The sequence below is a fragment of the Aphelocoma coerulescens genome, chromosome 17 (genome assembly GCF_041296385.1).
Source record: "Aphelocoma coerulescens isolate FSJ_1873_10779 chromosome 17, UR_Acoe_1.0, whole genome shotgun sequence".
Taxonomy (NCBI): domain Eukaryota; kingdom Metazoa; phylum Chordata; class Aves; order Passeriformes; family Corvidae; genus Aphelocoma; species Aphelocoma coerulescens.
In genome coordinates, this window is record NC_091030.1 from 2,332,876 (window position 1) to 2,355,844 (window position 22,969).

At 53.8% G+C, this 22,969-nt stretch overlaps 1 protein-coding gene across 2 annotated transcripts in view; it reads right to left on the minus strand.

Annotated features, from left to right (window-relative positions):
• Nucleotides 1–22,969, minus strand: part of WHRN (whirlin) — a 46,347-nt gene that overhangs the window by 12,111 nt on the left and 11,267 nt on the right. For both annotated transcript variants that reach the window (XM_069031757.1, XM_069031756.1), the window contains exons 2-5: nucleotides 19,161–19,376; nucleotides 9,483–9,608; nucleotides 1,394–1,596; nucleotides 1,066–1,102 (exon numbers count right to left, since the gene is read on the minus strand). In XM_069031757.1, the coding sequence (XP_068887858.1) occupies nucleotides 1,066–1,102; nucleotides 1,394–1,596; nucleotides 9,483–9,608; nucleotides 19,161–19,376 (582 nt within the window). The remainder of the gene's footprint in view (nucleotides 1–1,065; nucleotides 1,103–1,393; nucleotides 1,597–9,482; nucleotides 9,609–19,160; nucleotides 19,377–22,969) is intronic.

Below are 22,969 nucleotides of genomic sequence, written 5' to 3' on the forward strand. Positions count from 1 at the left end.
GCTCCAGGAGCGTTTGGGCAGCGCTGCCAGGGATGCCCAGGGTGGGGCTGTTGGGGGGTCTGTGCAGGGCCAGGGGTTGGACTGGATGATCCTGGTGGGTCCCTTCCAGCCCCAGATACTCTGTGATACTCTGATTCTCTGAGTTCATGCAGCACCAGTTGAAAAACAAAACAGCTTCCCAGCCCTTTTCAGCAACTGTCCTCCACCCAGGCACTGATTTAACCCCAGGCTGTGCTCCTCCCTGGCAGAGCTGGGGGAACTGGGGCCACAGGAGACAGGCCAGCTCCCCATCCTGTGGAAAAGGCACATTTACCCCCACTGCCAGCTTGAAGCAGGCCTTGGTGAAGAAAGAGCCACTGGCAACCAAAGGAGCCCCAGGGAGAGACAAGCCTGGCTGCAGATGAAAGACTTTTCTCCTTTGAGAGGGATTTCTGAGGGGAGATCCTTGCTGTTTCCTCCCAGGCAGAGCTGGCACAGGGATACTGAGCCAGACAAGACCCTGACTATCCCAGAGACAGAGAGGAGCTGAGGCTGGGGAACATGTTTTGCCAGCAAAGAGTACAAAGCTGTTATCATCGAGAGCCACCTGTGAAACCTCCCTGCTTCATTTCCATTTAAAAGCAATGTGCTTTGCAAAGAGGTGTGGGGAGAAGATGCTGGCACGGGGCTGCAGGCACAGCATGGGGTGAGTCCCTGTGCCTGGTGGGGGGCAGAGGGCTGGGACAGATCCCAGCAGCTGCCAGGGCCCAGAGACAGCCACCATGAGGAAGGAATCATGGTAGGGTGGAGGGGGTCCCCACAGTCCTTGCCCATGGGTGATCATTGCCCCATGCCCATTAAGGTGCTCATTGCCAGGCCAGAGGGCACCAGATGTGCTCAGAAGTGGCACAGGAGAGGGGACACCACTGTGTCACTGTCTGCAGATCCCAGCAGAACCCTAACCCAACACGGGGTGGGGAGCAGAAAGGCCCATTAAAACCCTGCTAAAACCAGGAGCACAGATCCTGAGATCTTGAGATCCTGTGAGCAATGAGATTTTTTCCCAAGGCATCAGGAATGTCTTACCCTGGCTGCCACATCCATAGCATGGTCACCCACTGCCCTGCGAGGAGGGAGAAGACCAGTTAGCACTGAGTGCCTGGCACTTGGCACCACACCTGGCACCTTCTCTCCTCTCTGGAGAGCCAAAAGCTTCCGGCCTGGGAGAAGGGGAAGGGACAGCACAACATTGTCCAGACCTGCTCCTCCTTACAGGCCAGAGATGCTTCAATGGACCCCAGAAGTGGAAGCTCCACGGACAGGCTGGGGGTCCCCACCCTCCCGGGGAACCGTGAGCACCCCCAGGGACTCTGAGCTGACAGATCCCCCCTCAAAAAGCTCCCTGGGCACGTACCCTGCTGAGCTGACCAGGGTCTCTCCGAGCTGGGAGCTGGTGATCCAGCGGGTCTCGTCCACGGTGGTGCGGGCGTGGGGCAGGCGCCCGATGTCCTTGACCGTCATGATGAGGTGACGGGAGGACTTGAGCAGCTTCACGGCCTCGTCGTGGGGGATGCTCAGGAAGCTCCGGCCGTTCACCTCCAGGATCTGGTCTCCCACCTGTGGAATCAGGATGGGGTGAGCCTGGCAAGTCCATGGAGCTTTCCTGTTTGGAATAACGCCTTCCTCTCCCAGCAGGGAGGAGCTGCCCAGTCTAACCTAGCACCAAATTAGGGACACAGCAACTGGAGGGACCAGGGGAAAAAAAAAAATGCTGCTGGATAGAGACCAAGCCCTCAAGCTGGCAGCCAGTGAGGACCAGTCTGTGATGCCTGGAGGAGCCTGTTGAGGATCTCAGCTCAGACTGATCTGCCCAGTCTCCTCCATCAACCAGACCAACCCCAAAGAACATCAAGGCCTCCAGCCCCAGTCCCTCCTGCTGCTCTGGGAGGCCAGGAACCCTCTGTGGAAGCCCCAAACCTCAGATCTCTGCATGCAGCAGGGAGGGTCTCACCACAGCCTCCAGCACTCTGCAAACTGCAGCATCTGGGACAGCTGCATTCCATCTCCCCTCTCCTGCTTCCTCCCCAGCTGCTCCTAAGAGATTTCATTTTGTGGGCAAGGCCTTTGCTGGAATGAGGAGCTTCCCTGACAGCCAGGCCTTGTCTGAGACACAGCACCCATCTGGTGTTTCACCCTTCATCCCAGCTCCTCTTCCTCTGTGCTTCCAGGACATCCAGAGCTGCTCCTCCTCACTCCCGTATCACAATTCACCCTTTTTCTGATAAAGCACAGTTTTGAAACTGCCCTTTCCTATCTTTGCTTAACCACGGGCCTCAGCTCAGCTCCACCAAAACACAGTGGGGTTTTCTTCTCTGCCCTCCCAGCAAGGAGACACAGGGAGGGAAAAGTTGCAGAGAAGTGAAACAAAAATGATCAGAGGCAGATGAAGGTGCCTGTGAAAGGACAGATGGAAGAGATTAGGCCTGTTAAATTTAGAGAGGAGATGATGGGGGTGGGGCTGGATGGAGCTCTACAAAATAATGCTGGCAACAATGAGAGGCCAGAGAAGGGCTCCTGTTCGCCCTTCCCTCTGCTCAAAGGGCAGAGGAGGAGCGGTGAGGCTGGGAGGATGCTCAGAGTGGTCCTGAGGGGAAAAATGGAGCATCACGGAATCATTTGGGTTGGAAAAGACCTTTAGGATCATTGAGTCCAGACGCAGCAGAGCTCAGCTCCACGTTCAGCTCCACCCAGGGACCCCGAGTGGATTTGCCTCATTCTCCATCATAAAATACAACATTTTGTGTTGGAAGTGACCCAAAACACCCAGAAATGGGAAGGGAGGGAGCCCAGGGGAAGGCAAATGACACAAATGACCACATTCCCAACCATGGGGCTCCACAAATACCTCAGGTTCCCTTGGAGCTCTGTCAGCTTTAAATCCCCTGTCAGAAAATTGCTGACTGCTCACATAACACGGGAGGGAAATTAAAAACTGCCAAGAGAAACACCCGCTCAGGTGCAAGGAGTATCATCTCCAGGTCTTTCTGATCCATCAGGCAGTGCCCTGGAATGCCTTTTGCTGGTTCACTGCAGCACCAAAACAATAAAAATCCCAATTTGATTAGGCAGTTTTATTGCAATTACGAATCTTTAATAGTTTTCCATAGCAGGGATTAAATTTTCATGATTTTTTGGTTCAGGACAGTTACACAGGTTTAATAATCTTTCTTTAATTTCTCCTTTTAAGAGTGAACCAGGAGGAGCTTGGCAAGCTCTTGTAACATCAGGGAGACCAGAGGGGCCCGGGATTTTTTGCTAATTAACATAGACAATAATTATATTTTCCCAGCCCCAAAGTCAAAGACAAGTGGGGAAGTAACAAAAAAACTGCAGAGATGCAAAAGAACCATCTACCAGAGCAAAAGCTCACCCTGAGAAATGATTTGCTGGATTCACAGCTCCAGAATGGCACGGAATAAAAGAAGTCATAATAAGACATTAAAAAAAAAAATAGTCACAATAAAACACAGGAAAACTATAGCCCTGGATATTTCAGGAATTACTTTTCAGCTGTGCTCAGCTAATGGTGGGTGGATACCCAGGACACGCTGAATGCTTGAACACCTCGGAAAATGGGGATTATTCTCATTTCCTAGGGAAAAATGTAGCCTGAAATGCAGGAGCTGAACGTGACACGCAAAAGGTGACCATGACAGGAAGAGAGCTTGGAAAGAACACCTCGATGACAGCCTTGGCTCCTGCTCCTTCTGGAGACAGTGGGGAAGAGGAGGAGCAGTCAAGAGAAACTTAATGGGCTTCAGACAAGGGTTCTGAGCTCCTAAAAATAATCAGAATTGGCTCTGGGAGAAATTCAATCACACAGACAGAAAAATAGGTGAGAGATTTTAAATGTGAGTTGATGTTAAATGACACCAAACTGAGCTGGGAATAACAGGGCCAAGGGGATGCCAAATGGGTTGGCACTGGCACCAGTCCTCTTTAATGCCACTAAAAGGCCAGGAGAGAGGCTAAATGATGCTGGAGATACCACTAAAGTAGAAGGAGCCTCTCTCCAGCACAAATAATTACCAAAAGCCCCTCAAGAAATTAAAAATACGGGCAGGAAAATGTATGGATCAATTTGGAATTGACCAAGTTAAGGCTTGTGGGAAAATAAGGAAGTGCTCAGCTTTTCCAGGAGGGAAACAGGTCAGGGCAGATGATCCATGTCCAACACAGGATCCAGGACAGATCTGGGAGCAAGGCAGGGAATGAGGGGTGCCGTGGCTGTCTGAAAATGGCCCCTTGCCCCGAACATTGGGCAGCCCAAAGAGGAGGAACAGTCCAGGCATAGAGTGGAGATGAAAGCCCAGGGAGGGAAGGGGCTCTCTGGGCGTGGCAGTGGTTGTGGCACTTTGGTTGCCTCTCAGCTTTCTGTCCCCATCAAGGTGACAACACTGGAAGGACCAGGAGAACTGCCACATCTTGGGTACCACAAATCTCGGTGACTTGCTCACTGTGCAGCTCATCCCCCACACTCTGAGGGAGCCACAAGGCTTTTACTTCATTTTTTCCTGTGTCCAGACCTCAAACACAAAGCAGCTTTCAAGGCTTTTGGGATGAGGGGATCGAGGGCACCTCCAGGGAGTTTTCAGATGGCACCAAATTGTGTCCAGGGAAGGGAACGGAGCTGGGAAGGGGCTGGAGCCCCAGGAGAGGCTGAGGGAGCTGGGAAAGGGGCTCAGCCTGGAGCAAAGGAGGCTCAGGGGGGACCTTGTGGCTCTGCACAAGTCCCTGACAGGAGGGGGCAGCCGGGGGGGTCGGGCTCTGCTCCCAGGGAACAGGGACAGGAGGAGAGGGAACGGCCTCAGGCTGGGCCAGGGGAGGCTCAGGGTGGACACCAGCAGGAAAATAAGGAGAATGTTGTCCAGCACAGGCTGCCCAGGGCAGTGGTGGTGTCCCCATCCCTGGGGGGATTTAAAATCCATGTGGATGTGGCACCTGGGGACATGGGTCAGTGGTGGAATGGTTGGACATGATGATCTTGGAGATCTTCTCCAGCTTAAATGACTCTCTGTTCTGTGACAGCCCCTGCTGATGTAAAATCATCCACCTCTCCCTATTTACAGTCTCCCTTTCCCTCTCCTCTCGTATCTGGATAAATATGGATCGTGGCAGCCCTTCTCACCCCAGCCCTCCTTCTGAGAACTCAATATTGAGTTGTTTGCTCAAAGCAAGCTCCCTGAAATCCACTATTTCTGATTTAAAGGTCAAGGAGAGAAAACAAAAGTTGCTTAAGAAGGAAAAAAAAAAACCCAACCCCACTGACAAGAAACAGCACCAGGAAAAATGAACAAGGAAGAAATCAGGGCCAGTAGAGCCAGGAACAGCATCAGGAGCTCAGCTCGTGCATGGCACCGCTGGGAATGTCACGAAGGAGGCAGGAAGGACAGAAGCTGAAAGCAAACAAGGCTGACTCACCTCCCTCCTCTGCAGCTCTCTGCTAACCCCCACTTTTCACTCTCAGAACTTCCTCGGAGGCAGCAGATTTTAAAACATGCCCGAAGAACACATTGTCAGAAGTTTCATGAATGAATAAACATCAAGAAGGCCAAGGCCAAGACTATGAATATTTAGTTATTGACTGACTGCAGAGACCCAGCCTGGTTTCTGCTGGAATTCTGCCTGCTGAGGGAGCAGGACAGCAGCACTTGGACCAGCACAGCAGGGCTGGAGCTCCTCTGGGACTCTCATCCAGGACCTTGGTCCCTGTTCCCAGAGCTGGAAAAAGCTTCTGGGCCTCAGAGAAAGCCCCTTGGTTTTGCCTGGCTTTCGATGCCTTTTGTTTGCCCTTCGAGCAAAATTTAAGGGAAATGTAAAATATTGATTATTTATTTTAGTTATTATTAAAACAGTCTAAAATTCTGATTTGGTGCCATAGATACCAGGAGGTAAAAATGGAATGTGTGGCAAAATCACAGATGGGTTTGGGATGGGAGGGATCTTAAAGCTCATCCAGTGCCAACCCCCTGCCATGGGCAGGGACACCTTCCACTATCCCAGGCTGCTCCAAGCTCCAGTGTCCAGCCTGGCCTTGGGCACTGCCAGGGATCCAGGGGCAGCCACAGCTGCTCTGGGCACCCTGTGCCAGGGCCTGCCCACCCTCCCAGGGAAGAAATTCTTGTGTCTCATCTAAACATCACCTCAGAATGAGCTCAATTCTGGTAACGAATTCAGAGAACCCCACAGAAGGATCCACTCCTGGGAAGTCAGCAGGAAGCTCCCCATCAACCCAGCGAGGCTGTGTTGAGCCCACATTGAACAAACCCCCAATTTTTCCATTTTAGAGAGCAACAAATTACCTGGAAATCACATTTATCCACCAGTTCTTGCTTCCTTGTGGCATCACATCCCTTCCACCACCTCCTGGAGCAGCAATCTACACCCAGCCATGTCTAACAGCAGGACATAAAAGGTCTTTTGTGCCCCCAAACCTCCAGGCAGCACTAAATTTACAGCCCGTAGCACACACAAATCAGGGTGGGAAATGCCTGTGAGGACCTGAAATCACACCAAGGCTGACATTGAGCACAGCAGGAGCCTGCTGGACACACAAATCACTGCCTGGAGAACAGAGCAGCGAGGGGGGAGATCTCCAGAATCAACAAGCAGAGGCTCAGGTGTGCAAACAACAGTGGCAGGAGCTGGGGGGGCAGGGACAGGGAACTGGTACTGGTCCGGGTGCTGAGTGTGGTTATTCCCTGGCATTCCAAGCAGGCATGGGATGAGGATGGAGGGATTCAGCCGGGTGTTCTGCTGTTGGGACTGTCCCTGGGACATCTCCTCTGCTGAACTCACTGGCACGGGGATGGAAAAGAAAGAAAAGCAGGGATTTCCCCAGTGCAGCAAAACCGGGGATTTGGAGCAGTACGGAATCAAACAGGAACAAAAACCCCCAAGGAGAACAGTGCAGCTTCTTTTTTCTTATTCTGTGTTTAAACCTTCAGGCTTCTGGTGTTTAGGAGATGGATCCTGACCCTGGCACAGAGGACAAATGGTGGCATCAGCAAGGTCACCCATGGCACCTCCAGCCAGTCCCTCCCTTTTCCAGATCTACCAAGCAGAAACAAATTGTCCTGTGCCTCTTTTTGTCCCTGCCTTGAAATCCTGGTGCCCCAGAGCACTGCCACCGACATCCCTGGGACACAGCTGGGCACCCAGCCAGGGGTGTGGGCAGAGGTGCCAGCCCAGAGGAGCATCCTGCACTCTGGGAGAGACCAAGGATCTGCAGGGAGCTTCCAGCAGCATTTCTGCTGCCTGAAAAGCACTCTGCTATCTCTAGGATGCTCCAACAGCTCCCTGTCCCATGCCCCAGCGACCCCCTCATGGCCCAGGGTCCATTTTCCTTCTTAGAACCTGAGAGAGATTAAAACTTGGATTGATCCAAACCTCCAAGAGCAGCGTTTTTATTCTGTGACAAAAAGGGAAACAGGAGTCTGCAGCGCTCAGGACAGCTCAGCAGTGGCTGCATTTCCCCTAAAAGTCTCTTTGGCTATGAAGGGAACCCTGGTGACCTCAGTACCACAACCATTTGAGGGACAGGATCGTGTCTGTCCCAGCCCTCTCCACCAGACTGTCCCCAGCTCGTGCTGCCAGCTTTGACAGATTTAAGGGACTTTATGGGGCCACTGAGCAAAGCTAAAGCTGAGCCCTAAACAGGCCAGGGCTAATCGATGGAGAAATCACAGAATCACAGAATTTTAGGTTGGAAAACACCTTTAGGATCAGTGAGTCCAGGAAATGCCTCCCTGCACAAACAGAGAGGGGATCAGAGCAGATCACCCCAGCACCAGCCCAGGGGATTGGGAGAACATTTCAGAGTTTAACATCCATCAGATCTCGACTGACATAAGGAATAGGAAAGAACTGACCCTCAGAGCCCATGAGATTGCACTGGAGGAAGCAGTGATTGGATGTCATTGCAGGGAATTGGGTCATTTCGAGAGAAAAACACACCAGAAAAGAAATGGTGACCGAAATAAAATGATCCAGCCTGAGGAGTCATACGTGCCCCATCCCTGAGTGGCACAGAGATCCCTCCAGTGGCTCCCTTTCCAACTCATTTCACTGGTGAACACACACAATTTTAACCCCAAATGTCCCTTCCAGGATCAGCTGTGACCCCAGGCTGTTCAGAGAAGGGAACATCCTGGGATCTCCAGGGAAGGCTGGAGGAGCTCGGGGGTGATGTGTGCGCACGTGATGGGGTGAGGGAGGTGTAGATCTCCCTTCACAAGAGCTCTGCAGCCAACTCTGAGCAGTGCAGCCTCAGAAGGGCCCAGCCAAACCCCAGAGCATCGCTGAGGAACCTGTCTGAGTGTGGACTGAGGTGGATGCAGCCGAGGCCAGCCTGCTGATGGATGAGGATCAGCCCTGTTTTGCTGAAGCCTAATGTTTTTTGTCTTTTTTCTTTTATATATCCTCTGTATTCTTCACACATACATTTGGAGCTCTGTAGCCTGGTGTATCCATGGCTACTTTTCCCTACTTTTTCCCTAAGCAGAAAGACAAAACACCTTCCAAAGCCCCTATCCCATCTCGGTTCTCCTCAAGAACCAAGGCCAAAACCAGCTCTTTGAGACACATTTTCATCAACAAAGTTCAGTCCCATCTGAGGGGGGAGGATTTAGAAGGGGCTTTGAACTGGAGGTGAATTGCATCACCTCTTGTGCTCCTAATTGGGGATTTTTGTCAATTATGCTAATTTGTTAAACACATAAAAACTGTGTGGGTGGGCTTTTGTGGACATTTTCCATGTTTGCCCCAGAGGCCTCTAGTAAAGACCAACCTTTATATGACCTCCTACACTGATGTTACTTGGGAAGTGTGTGTTGTTTCATTTATAGGTTCTTAAGGCATCCCTATCCCGAGGGTGATCCTGCTGGTTGTGCTCGGTAACACAGGATCCCTGTGAATGCCAGTGCTGCAGGACGAGCCAGCACATCCCAGCTGAGAGCTGGTCTCGAAAATCCTGCCCTGCAGGCAGTGAGAGCAGCTCGAGCACAGCACTGGCTCCAAACCGAGCAGCTTTGGATGCAGGATGAAGGAAGAGGGCACCAGACCACGATCTTTAATGGAAAACTCTTCCCTGCCAGCTCAGCAAGGTGAGAGGGACTTTGTGATGAGCAGACTGCGGGAGCTGGGCCTGGTTAGTGTGGAGAACAGAGGACTGAGAGGAGATCCCATCAATCCATATAAATACCTCCAAGAGGTGTCAGAGGATGGGGCCAGACTCTTTTCAGTGAGAGGACAAGCAGCAACACCCATAAACTAAAACACAAGAGGTTCCACTTCAACATGAGGAAGAAATTCTTTCCCTGAGGGTGGCAGAGCTCTGGAATAGCTGCCCAGGGAGGATGTGGAGTTTCCCTCTCTGGAGACATCCCAAACCCACCTGGGCACGTTCCTGTGTCACTGCCCACCCCTTCTGGGATCACTCTCACCTTCAAGCCAGTGCTCTCTGCCTCAGAGCCTTTGTCCACACCCGTGATGTAGATGCCCAGGGAATATTCTGCCCCTCCTCGGATCATGAGGCCCAGGGATTTCCCTTCGTTCAGGACCAGGTTCACCTGCAGAGGAAGAGGAAGGGACATTTATGTGGTGTCCAAGTGCTGCCCCAAAGAGAGGTGGGACACAGCCACAGAGCTGCACCACTGCTGTGCCCTGGGTTGGACAGCAGCTCCTGTAGGATTGAGGGGGCAGCAGGGACACCAGGAGGAAAAGCCAGCTCTGGAGGCTGAGAGGTTCAGCTAAGTATCGGTGGATTTTCAGCCATACATCAGCAGATCCACAGCAGTTTTCCACTCTCTCCTCTTACAGGTACCTCTCAGGGGTAGAGACCGAGCTGAGAGCAACCCCCAAAACCCCATGAGCACCAGTGGGGTGATGCCAGCCAGCACTGGCTGTGAATTCCCCCTCTGGCATCCCTGCCCTGTGCAAACAGAGCCACGATCCCTCTCCACCCAGACTGGGAATGAGCCCAGCCTAGTCCTCTGCCCCTCCTGGTGCAGTGCTGGCTGTGCAGGGCCACTCCAGGCGCTCTCCCCACAGGACAAACCCCACAGGGGCACAGCCATGTGCCTGATTATCTCCAATTAACAATGCCAGGACAAACTTCCCATACATCCAGCACATACTGCAGAAGATATTTCACATTTCCCTCACCCTGCCAGGCAGCATCTGCACAGATGTTCTCCCCACCAAATGCTGATATGCAAACCCAGCTCCCACCTGCCTTCCTCCACCTTCTCCTCCTCCCAGGGCCTGACAATATTTGGAGGTTCAGCTGATAATTTTGAGTGCATGAGCCAGCCTGTGCTCTGCTCCCTCGAGGACTCTCCATTTAAAATGGCCTTTGTTCACTCGCTGCATGACACTTTCTAAATGAATAACTCCAGGCTTGTTTTTTTGCTTTGCTCCCAAGTTTTAAGTCACTTCTGGAGAAAAGTAGACAGCGGGAATAAAAACAAATGAGAAAAGCCAAAATGTGTTTCACACTGATAGAAACAACCAGGAACAGGCTGTTCGTGAAGGGCTTTTATATTGGAACCCCTTCGCTGCAGTCAACCCAAAATCTTGCACATTTACCTGGATGGAAAAATAATTCCCAGCCTCAAGTCAGTAATTAATCCATCTTTCTAGAGGGCACAGCGTCACAGAGGGAATTCAGGCCAGTCTTAGAGTGGCTGGTATTGAAAACCCATTTTCTGTCTTGGTGATAGAAACACAGCAATCAGCAGCAGGACACAAATCTACCTAAGGCTGCACATTTTGGACTTACAGAAATGGATGCAAAGCTGGAATGAGAACTGTCAGACATCAACTACCTGTACCAGCATCCTTCTCTGAAAAAAAACCCTGATGTTCCCTGGTTTCCTTTCCCTGCTTTAGAGTGCAGAAAGTGCTGGAAACAATTTTAGCATTGAAGGATTGTAAAGGAATTGTAGAGACCTTCACGCTTCAGGCTGGAGAGATGAGCTGGGCATTGAACCCACCCCAAGGAGCAGCTGCCTGTCACATCCAAGGGCAGTTTGGTTTTCTCTTCACACAGAAACCTTACTCTGGACCACAGAACACTTTGCTGAGTGGTTTTGAAAATTAGGAAAATATTCAACTTTTCTGAAGGGCTGCTCCCTCCCGATCTGCCTGATGACATTTGGGATTTCCCTGCTGTAAGTTTTTCACCCCACTGTGGCTGTAGCGCTCAAAAATTCCCCAATGTCGATAAAAATACAAGTAGGAGGGATGCAGCGAGGTGCCTGGAATCACAGATCAGGGCAAAATACACTGGGAATGACAACACTCCCTCTCTAAGTCCCTGCATGACATTTATATGTGCTGGGCTTAGCAACAGGAGGGGCAGCTCTGCATCCAGACATTTCCATTTCCCTTTAACACTATCCTGGTAAGCTGAGAAGCTGCTCCCCCCACATGGGGAGAGCATCAGGTGGAGTAAGAGATACCCCCTGTCCCTCTGCAGCTGAGGTGCTGCCACGTGAGCTTCATTCACCCCTGCACCGAGCAAACCTGTGCTTCCAGAGGCAGGAAAGCCACGGCTACAGAAAGCCTGGAGCCACGAAAACCAGCAAACCCGAGCTGTGTGGAAGAACCTCAGCGCTCCTGGAAAATACATCGCTGCTGGCAGCCCAGAAAGTCGGGTTGCTGAGGGCTTAATTGCATCTCTTAATCAGCTAATAGCTCCAGCTCCCTGAATGAGCCCTGCGGCAGGAGCTGCCGGGAACAGAGTGGCAGGGAAACAGCCAGGGAGCATCCAGCTCATGGACACACTGCAGGTTTTGGGAAGGGCTTGGGAAGGGAGCGAGTGCTGGCAGGCTCAGGGGGGTCAGGCTGGGAGGGAAGGAGGAATGGAGGGATAAGCTGATGGCCGGGATGAAGCGAAGGCTGAGCCAATCCATGCCAAGGGCTTAGGGATCACAGGGGACAATTTGCACTCCCTTCCCAAGGGTCTCTGTCTCCAGGGATGGGCACAGCGCAGGGGTGGTGACAGCAGGGGTGGCCCTGCCATGCTGGCTGTCCCAGGCACAGCACTGCCACACTCCTGCCAGCCTGGCCCCACACACGGCTCTGCGGTGACACTGAGGCACGAGCGCAGCTGTGCTGCCCAAGGAGGGAGCTCAACCAGTGACCAGGCTGATGTTCCCAGTGGTTCCCAGTGGTTCCCAGTGGACAGTGATGATCCAGGGCCCCTCTGGGAACAGACCCTCGACACAGCATTCTCTGGGCCAAGCCCTTCTGCTTGGGCTTTTCCACTCAGGCTGGCACACGTGTGATGAACCCTCCGGTGCCAAGGCTTGGGCCAAAGAGGGCATTTTGGTTCCATTTCCACTTCATGCTTCTTCCCTCCTCCCTGGCTGAAGCTCACCGAGGGAGAGAAGCTGTAACACCCCTCAGCGAGAGCTGGGATCACTCTGAGCTCCTAAATCCAGACTATGCTGACACCATCCTAAACCAGGCAGCAAACAAGGGCAGCTGTTCTCTGGGGAAAACTGAGGACTTTGGAGAGTAATAGAATGGTTTGGGTTGGAAAGGAACTTAAAGCTCATCCAGTGCCACCCCTGCCATGGGCAGGGACACCTCCCACTGTCCCAGGCTGCTCCAAGCCCCAATGTCCAGCCTGGCCTTGGACACTGCCAGGGATCCAGGGGCAGCCACAGCTGCTCTGGGCACCCTGTGCCAGGGCCTGCCCACCCTCCCAGGGAACAATTCCCTCCCAATATCCCATCTAATTCTATCATCCTTCACCTTAAAGCCATTCCCTGTGTCCTGTCCCTCCATGCCCTTGTCCCAAGTCCCTCTCCAGCTCTCCTGGAGCCCCTTTGGGTACTAAAGGCACAGCAACATCCAGGCAAGGTCACCCCCCACACCTCGCCAGGCATTCCCAGGCTCACCATGGCACTGCCACTGCCCAGTGCCCATCTCCTTCCCTGTGCCATTCCCAGGCTGTGCCCAGCCCCAGGCGCCTCCTGCGTGCATCACACAGGAACACTGGGAAGTTCAAGGTCACAGTTTCAATTTCTGTCTCAACACTGAAACATCTGCCATCTCCTGTAGCAGGAAATGAAGGGGGAAAAAAAAAAAAAAAGCCATCATCAGTGAGGCATTTGCTCCGAGCTGATTCCTGCACAGGATTCCTTCTGTCTGGGTTTATAGAATTACCTGTTGACAGATTCAATTTTGCCATTAGAAAAAGGCCTTTCAGACAGGAATTAGCCTGCCCCAGTACGGCTCAGCACACGGCTGTGTGGCTGAGGAGCTTTCAGCCACGCTGACAGCTATCTCCAGGCCATTACTGCTGCCACACAACACAAACGGCACTTCGGGAGGCTGGCAGGGCTCATCCTCCTCCTGCTTCCCGAGGAAACCCCACAGTTTGTGTCTAGACATCCTGCAAGCAGCGAGTGCGGGGAGGCAGAGCTGCCTCCCAGCCATTCACTGAGTCCTGGGAGCAGCTGGGGGGTGCCAGAGCCACCAGAGCTGCCCCAGTGTCACCCCCTGCCCAGGGCAGCTCCCTAAGGCCACATCAGGACTCGGGCTGCCACTTCCAAGGGTGTTCAACAGCACCAGTGGGGACAGGGAGCAGCTCCCAGGGCTAAGAGGTGACACCAGAGCACAGGGACAGTGACCAAATCAAGTCCTCTGCCCATGCCAAGCCTCAGTCCAGCTCCTGTTGAGCCCAGCACTGCCTCCTCATGGGGCAAGGCATGGCTCACCCAGAAATTGCCACTTTTGGGTGCTATTTCTGCTCAAAGTGCCTAAAAAACCAATGGAATGGAAGTGCTGCCCCTCAGGGTGAGCTGAGGTGTGACCCAAAGGACATTTTGGGGTAAGTCTGCTGGGACAGAGCTACAGAATGCCCGAGGCAGAAGGATGACTCCTGGAAACATTCAAGGCCAGGCTGGATGTGGCTCAGGGCAAGCTGGTGTAGCTGAAGATGCCCCTGCTGACTGCAGCGGGTTGGATTAGATGGGATTTAAAGATCCTTCCCAACCCGAATCATTCCACGCCTTTAATCCCCAAGGCACCAGTGGCTCACATCCCATATCCCAGTCCCACAGGGAACCAAACCAGCCCCCCACCAGTATGGATATCCTTAAAGCTGTAAACAAAATCAACCCCCAGCAAGGTGAGAGCGAGCAAACCGTGAGAGACGTGGGGAGCTGGATCATCCACACTGAAAATGTCCTCACAAACCAACAGAAAGAAATCCTTCCTTTCCTTCTCTTGCATCTCTTATCCTTCATGCTCAAGTAGGCACCAGCAGTGTCTCAAACATTCAAGCCACGCAATATTAGCGTGGATATTTTATATATATATTTTTTTTAAATTATAATTACAGCTACTTTTGGCTGCAGAACTGCCTGAAGAAGAGATGTTCACACTCTCTATGACGTTTTCTTTCTTCTGCTGCACCGAGAGCTTGAAGGAATAAGCAGCTCCCCTGGCAATAAGCACATTAAGGCACCAATTCAGCTGACGGAATGGTGCTTCTCAGAGAACTCGCAGCCCAGCACTGCCAGAGTGCTCTGCACACTTCATCTTCCTCCCAGCTCAGCAGCACCTCCGAGTTTTCGCTGTCTGAGGGTTCCCAAAGTGCTTCTAATGAAATCAGCTGTTGATCCAAGTCCATCAATGACAATTCACGGCACAAATGGCCCTTGCTGCTGCTGTGACAAATCCTGAGGACTTTAAGCCTGGACAGATGATAAAAATCCAAGTGCTCTGAAGCAGAAGGGAAGCAGGTCCCAGCTTTCCAGCAAGCAGTGACATCCTGGATGGGGCTGGGGGCTGTCACCTGTGTGTCTGACACCTGCTGTGTCTGGCCTGGCTCCAGCAACGTTTCCCAGAGCTTTGCACTAGTGCAAACCCTCCCTTTCACACTTCCTGACCACTGGTGACTCCACCTGCGGGCACAGGGCTCTGAGGAGATGTTGGATTCACCAATTCCAACCACAGGAAAATGCTAAATTTGGAGAATACGGCACCTGCCACACACAGCACAGACAGGGAAAACAAGGATCTGTAACACCTTGCACAGCCACAGGCTGAACCTGCCAGCAGCTCCTTCAGCCCAGCACTCCCTGTATTCTCACATCCCGTCTCCAGAGCCATCACTCACGGTAGGTCAGCTCTACACCAAAAAGCTGGCCCAGATCTCAGCTCCCCCCCAGCTCACCCAGAACGGCCTCTGACCCGAGCTCAGGGCAGGCTGGATTCTGTCTGGGGTAGGATGGACAAAGCCAAGCCAGCTGCCAAATCCCAATCCCCAAATCCCTTCGGTGGGGATTCTCCTGCAGCTGGAGGTGAAGGAATCCCAGTGTCCACAGGAAAATGTGCACAAAGCCACAGGGCAGGAAAGCTTCCTTTGGAGCTGAACCACACTGCCCAAAGCCACTCGAGCTCAGCCAGAGCCCAACCACCCTGTTCCACACCTCATCCCACCAGGATGTTCCCACAGATCCCTGGACGGAGCAGTCACACCATCACACACCTCACAGTGGTGGTTTCCGTTTCAAACCTTGGGATAACAAATCCTTCACTTCTGGATAATCATTTTGTTAAACTTGGTGACAAACCCGTCCTTCCAGGCATGCAGATGTGCTGCGGGAAGAGGCAGCCACACAGGGATATTTCCATTGCCTGAAGAACGCCAGATGCCTCCACCAGCCTTGAATTTAACCTTGGAAAAGCTGGAAATATCCCTCAGACTCCGGTGGTGCCGCAGCCGTGCTGAGCTGCAGCAGTGGATTCGCTCGCTCCAGGCTCCTGCTGCAGGGCTGGAGCTGCTCTGCTGTGCTCCCCCAAACCCTGCCGGTTTGAAAGCTTTGGCAGATTCATTCCAGGACATTCAGATCGATTGGAAATAGGAGAGAGTGGGGATAAAAAAACCAACCAACTAATTCTTCCTTCAGAGTGTAAAACCGCCCACAAATCAAACAGGCCTCAGTGCCTGTCAATTCTGGTTGACTGGGCTGCATTAACCAGGGATTTGTTGCATTTATTTGCATTTTTGTGAACAGAATAACCCCACTTTCAGCAGTTAACTACATCTCTGTAGCTACCTATAAATCTACACACACAAATGAAAAGAGAGAAAACTGGAGGCAGGTTGTTCCCCCGCTCTGGGACACGTTTTCACCCCTCCATGGGGCTCAGTAATTCAGGACGCAGCGACTCAGCTCATCCATGCCCTGCAGGCTGCATGCACAGAGTGTCACAGCAAATAACCCCTCTGCACCACCAGCCAGGGCAGGCTCTGCTTGCTGCCAGCAGCCTTGGATCAGGGGGAATTGCTTCCCCCATCAGCTGGCACAGCAAGGCACCTCTGGATACGGAGGTGTCTGGGCAGCCTTGAGCATTTCAGAGCTGTGGCAGGCAGTAATTTTCTTGTTTTCTGGTCTTACAGATGGGAAATCAGGAGTGGAGGCTATTGCAAAGTGCATTCCAAGCCCTGTGCACTTAAAGCAGTGACCAGTGTCCCTGCTGGCATGTCACCAAGGAGTGGGGCCAGCAGAAGGCTGAACATTCCCTCTGCATCCCATCCCTGAGAGCTTCAAATATTTCCTGCAATTTTCATGGATTCTTCCCAGGTTAACAGAGGGGCATCCAGCCCCTGTCCTGGGGTCAAAGCGTGATCCTCTCCTGGAGAGAGTCCAGAGGAGGCACCAGGGGGATCAGAGGGATGGAGCAGCTCTGCTGGGTGAGCTGGGATTGTTCAGCCTGGAGAGGAGAAGCTTTGGGGAGACCTCATTGTGGCCTTGCAGTGCCTGAAGGAGCCACCAGGAAACCTGGAGAGAGACAAATTCCAAAGGATGGAGTGGCAGGATAAGGAGGAAGAGCTTTAAACTGTCAGATAGTAGGGTTAGATGGGATATTAGGAAAGAATCCTTCCCTGGGAGGGTGGGCAGGCCCTGGCACAGGGTGCCCAGAGCAGCTGTGGCTGCCCCTGGATCCCTGGCAGTGCCCAAGGCCAGGCTGGACACTGGGGCTTGGAGCAGCCTGGGATAGTGGGAGGTGTCCCTGCCCATGGCAGGGGGTGGCACTGGATGAGCTTTAAGGTCCTTTCCAACCCAAACCAGTCTGGGATTCTCTGCTGAAGCCAAAGGGCCGCCTGACTGTGTGGAGCAGCACCAAGGAACGGAAGGACACAAGCTCAGATTTCCGAAGAGCCACTCCTCACACTTGGGCAAAGGCTGCTGAGGCCAGGAGGTCACCAGGACGAGCAGGAGCACACCCAGGGCTGGCACATCTTCCCAGGGCTCTGCAAGTGGCCAGGACCACACGAGGCTGAGACAGAGGCAGGGGACACTCAGCTGCAGGGTTTTGAGCATTTCATGTCCACACACAGCGAGGACTGAAGGAATGCTGTGCACAGAAACAACTCCTCCCCACAGCTTCGCAGAGCTGCTGCTGCTCTGTCAAGGTGACACAGGGTGGCAGGGGGTGGGGGACACCAGCAGCAGCGTCTGCTTTTCTCCTCTCCTTAAAAGTAAAAATAATAGGCCCTTCTCCCTTGTGGCACACATGAATATTTCATCAGCAAACTGCCTCATCCTGTATTAGATTTTTCTCTCCCTCTGGCTGAGATGGGAAGCTCCCAGACCCTTCCACAGCATTTCCAGGAGCTGAGGACATTTTGGGCACAGACAGAGCGACAGCAGGATAAAAGGATGGAAACAGTCAGGGCTCTGAGCAATTCTGTGTCTTTGGGAAGCCAGTGCTCCCTCCTGGGACAGCGTTTTGATATTCCATGGGTGGCAAGGAGGAAATCCACGTCCTGCTTGTATAGGCTGGGGCTCCCTGTCCATCTGTCCCTTCACTCCACAGGCACCTGGGGGCTCCCTGTCCATCTGTCCCTTCACTCCACAGGCACCTGGAGCACTGTGACTCTGCAGTGACACCCTGCAGGCCTGGCTGTGAGGGAGAGGAGACATCAAATCCCCGAGATCAGGTATTGCAGCTCGGACACCCTGTGCTGGCTTCCCTTACACCGAGGTCTGTTTAAAGGAGGGCAGCTCACAGCAAGAGAGCAGGGCTGGAAATTCCAGGTGCTGATGGTTTCCTTCTGTCAGAGGCCCGGGATGCAGGCCCAGCACTGGCCACACTCCCCTGGTGTCACTACAGAAAACATTCCCTTTTTCCCTCACCGGGGTTTTCCCTCAGGCTGCCTCTCCCCAAATGGAAAAGGAAAATAATCTGGTTTATTTTAGAGCTTTCTTGGAAAAGAAAAATTGGGGGTGAGGTGGGTTATTTTTTTTACTTAGACAAAATTGCCAAGCGATACAAGAAAGCCTCACAGGAACACCTGAGGAAAGATCTGGAATGCAGGAGGAAAGGCAGGAATGCACTCTGGGATCCAGCCCTCCACATCCACGAGTGGCACAGATTGGAAGGAACCTTAAAGATCACCCAGTGCCACCCCTGCCATGGGCAGGGACACCTCCCACTGTCCCAGGCTGCTCCAAGCCCCAGTGTCCAGCCTGGCCTTGGGCACTGCCAGGGATCCAGGGGCAGCCACAGCTGCTCTGGGCACCCTGTGCCAGGGCCTGCCCACCCTCCCAGGGAGCAATTCCTGCCCAATATCCCATCCATCCCTGCCCTCTGGCAGTGGGAAGCCATTCCCTCTTGTCAGCACTCCAGGCCTTGCCCGAAGTCCCTCTGCAGCTCTCCTGGAGCCCCTTTAGGCCCTGAAAGGCGCTCTGAGGTCTCCCCAGAGCTTTCCTGTCTCCAGGTGGGACATGGATGTCAGTCCCTCGATGTCCAGCCAAACATCCATGTGTTGGGAAAAGCCTTAAAACCCACTCCTGGTTTGGTGGCTGTTCCTGGCAGGACCCTCCCTGCCAGAGCAGGCTGGACAATTCCTTCCCTCCAGCTCAGCTTCTCCCTGTGTCAAAGGGGAACAAAGCCAACCCATCCCATCCTACTGCACTCCTCAGGGCACACAGGGGAAAGCTACAGCCCAAGGGAGCAAACCAGGATGCTAAAGGAGAGCCAGGCCATCCCAACAGAGAATCACACAGATGACAAACCCAGGGGGAACAAAGAGGGTTGGGATCTACATGGGAAGAGGCCCCCAGGGCTGTGTCTGATCCCTCTTTGCTCACCTTCTTCTCATCGCCCTCCTGCAGGAGCTGGAGGTGGCTCCTCTTCTCGCTGTCCCTGCGCAGGGAGCTGTTCTGGTGGTGGGGCAGCCCCGTGGGAGGGGACACGCTGCGGCCCTGCGGGTCCACCCACGTGTAGATGTGGTTGGTGACATAACCCCCGGGGATGCGCCCCACCGAGTGCACCGACAGGTTCAGCTTCTTGCAGCCCTTCAGCACCTGCAAGACAAGCCAAGGACAAGGGGTTAATGCCCACCTGGACTTCAGGGGGACACGGCTTTGCACTTCTCGAGGCTCAAAGATCTCCAGCTCCTCTGCAGCCACCAGCTGAATGATGGAGCTGCATAAAGAGGTGGTGGGAAAAGCTGGGATTTTTCTATTCTCTCCTGGCTGCAACAGAGTTAAGGCAAAGCTGCTGCTGCTGGGGAAACATGGACAAAACCTTTCCCATCAGCCAGGGAAAGAACAGAGTGAAGCAAAGTGGGGAGGTGAGGCGGGCAGAGCTGTGCCCAGGATGGGCTGAACCTGGGACTGAGCAGCTTCTGCAGCTCTGGAGAGGAGTCAGAGCAGGACAGGGAGCAGTGCTGGAGGAGAGCAGCACTGGTCCTTGTCCAAAGTCCCTCTCCAGCTCTCACCGAGCCCCTTTAGGCACTGGAAAGTGCTCCAAGATCTCCCTGGAGCCTTCTCCCCCTCCAGGCTGAACATGGATTTCAGCCTCTCAGTGACCGTGCTGGCAGCAAACAACAGCCAGTGTGGGAAAAGCCTCAGCTCAGCCCCAGCTCTGTCCCCACAACTCCAGACATTGGAACAGCTCCTGATGCCTTCAGGGAACATCGACAGCATTCCCAGAAATTCAGCCACGGAGTTACCAGCTGCCTTCCCCGGCACAAGCAGTCAATTAACAAGTGCAATAATTACTAAACACGCACACACACTTACACCAGCACGCACAGAGATGACCTTGGGGCCCAGAGGAGGTGATTTGCAATCACTCCTCTGCCCCTCCAGCTTCCACTGTGAGCAGCTGACACAGGAAACTTAAATTAACACAGAGGAGTTCTCCCTGGGGACAGCTGTAAACGCTGATCCCTCCAGAGGCCTCAGGAACGTCAGCACTGCAGCTCTGCTCTCAGAAAGGAGGTGTTTAGGGTTTTTTTCCCTATATATACATCATTTTGATGAGCTGCTCCTGCAAGGTCTCCTGTCCCCACTGAGCAGAGAAGCTGCTGAGCAAAACTTGTGGCTGGGAAGAACTAAAACCAGCAGCTCCTCAGTAAAGGGTGAAATTGTCAGTAATGCTGGGCTGGCTGGATCCCAGCCCTGCGCTGGCAGCACTCCGGTCCCTCCCTGCCAGAGCCACAGAGGATCCAGCTCAAACCCCACTTCAGCCTCTCCATCACACAGAGCAACTTGGCTTCGAACTCGTCATGTGCTGGCAAGGTCACCGTGTGCCCGAGGGCTGGCACAGGGGCTGCCAAGCCAACAGCCCCATCAGGACACCCGCAGAGCGCTTCACCCCCCTGGGCTGCTCACCAGCTCCAGCCCCTGTTCCTGCAGCTTCCCATCCCTCAAACACATCCCTGCTGTGATCTCCTCCCTCCCTGCAGGCACACGGAGCCCAGCTGGGCTGGCAGAGGTGCTCACCGTGCCCAGTCTCACTGGGATGATGGAGCAAGTTCTAAACCCTCTGCCCGCTCCATGGGACCACTCTCCCATGGGCACCGTGGCCGTGCCAGGCTTCAAGGGCACAGAGCAGCTTCCTGAGCCAAAGCTGCCACCCAGCCAGGCTCAGGATGGGCTGAACTCCACGGAAATCAATGAACTGGGGGTGGCAGGGACCCTTGTCAGCTACCCCAGAGCTACCAGGGCAAGGGATCCCTCTGAGATGGGGTACAGGACCCCATGAAATGTTCTTTGTTCATCCAAACTGGAGCCATCTCTACAAAACCTCTTCTGAGTCTGCATAACATCATCGTACTCCTGTACCTCAAATCCTGTGTCCAGTTCTGGGCCCTTCAGTTTGGGAAGGACATTGAGGGGCTGGAGCGTGTCCAGAGAAGGGAAGGGAGCTGGGGAAGGGTCTGGAGCCCCAGGAGGGCTGAGGGAGCTGGGAAAGGGGCTCAGGCTGGAGCAAAGGAGGCTCAGGGGGGACCTTGTGGCTCTGCACAAGTCCCTGACAGGAGGGGGCAGCCGGGGGGGTCGGGCTCTGCTGCCAGGGAACAGGGACAGGAGGAGAGGGAACGGCCTCAGGCTGGGCCAGGGGAGGCTCAGGGTGGACACCAGGAGAATTTCTTCATGGAAAGGATGATTAAACATTGGAAGGGGCTGCCTGGGGAGGTTTGGAGTCCCCATCCCTGGAGGTGTTTAAGGAAAGACTGGACATGGCACAGGATTCCCCTCCCCTCCCTTCCTCAGACAATCCATCCTGGCAGGGCAGAGAAGGAGCAAAGGAAACCCTCTGGGGTTTGTACCACACAGGGGAGACACCGGGCACAGGAGAAGGGACCAGGCACAGGCAGGGGTTCCACGCTGGGCACCCTGGAGCATCACAGCCTGCCCCGGGGACAGGGCAGAGGTGGCGGCCGAAGCCTGGCACAGCCACTTAACCTCAGCCAAATGCCACCCCCTGGCAGGGCAGGCACAGCAGCAGAGCTGCTCTCTGGAGGCACAGTGAAGTTAGCAGGGATGAGAGGCCAGAGATTTACACGGGGATTTTTATGTCCCCCTGCAGCTCCCTTGACAGGGCCACCATGAGCACAGATCTCGGGCACAGGGAGATGTTTTATGCATGAAGGTGACAGCAGAGAGCCCCAGGGGAGGGGAGCAGCTGCACAGCTGGAGGCAGCAGGACCGGCCAGGGCTCCCTGGCAGCCTCCAAACAAGAGGGGACACAAAAGGAGGAGTGAACAGAAGCTGGCAGTGCCCACCAGGACATTGCTGGGGACACTCTGGGGAGTCCTTTATACATTTACTGAGGTCTCTTCAGCACTCAGTGAGAGAAGCAGTTTCCGGCCCAGCCCAGAGTTCCCTTCCCAAAAAACCCTCAGCCCAGGGCAGGGCTGGAAGAGGAGCCCATCAGAGACCCTCCTATCCTTAGGAGCCCTTCAGGACACAGCTCTGGTGGCCTCTGAGCCACCTGCACTGGCTCAGTGACCGGCTCCTTTTGGACTTGGCCACTTACTGACCTGCATCTTTTGGAGACCCTTTGGGTGATCATAGGCAGGGGAGGACAGTGACACCCACAAAAGATTTTTAAGGGACTTTTAGAGGGACTTTTCACAAGGATATGTAGTAATAGGACAAGGGGGAATGGCTTCACGCTGAGGGATGGCGGAATTCGAAGGGATATTGGGAAGGAACTCTTTCCTGTGAGAGGTGCAAACCCCTTCCCCAACCTGGTGACCACTAAAGTCAGTTCTGCTCAAACATCAGAGCTTCCAGGAAGCTTTTTGTTCACCAGGCACCAGCTCTTCAAACTGCAGCTGCCACGGCTGCGAGAGGACATGAGAGGGAAGCAGCTTTCCCTCGCTTTCGCTGGGATAACAGCACGGCATGTGCTCCACACTGAAGCACAGCAGGCACGGGGACAGGATCTGGCACAGATCTACAAAACCTTTGTGCAGCCACACTCTGAACCAGACTTTAACAAAGCGCTTGGCACCAGGAGCTGCAGAGTGATGAGGCACCAGGTGAGCCCAGTGGGAGAAGCTTCCACCTGCATCCAAACCAGGACAAAATCCACCAGCAGCTGCTGTGCTGAGCTCCGGGAGAGCAGAGTTTCCATCCATCTCCCCGCACAGGGAGAAATGCTG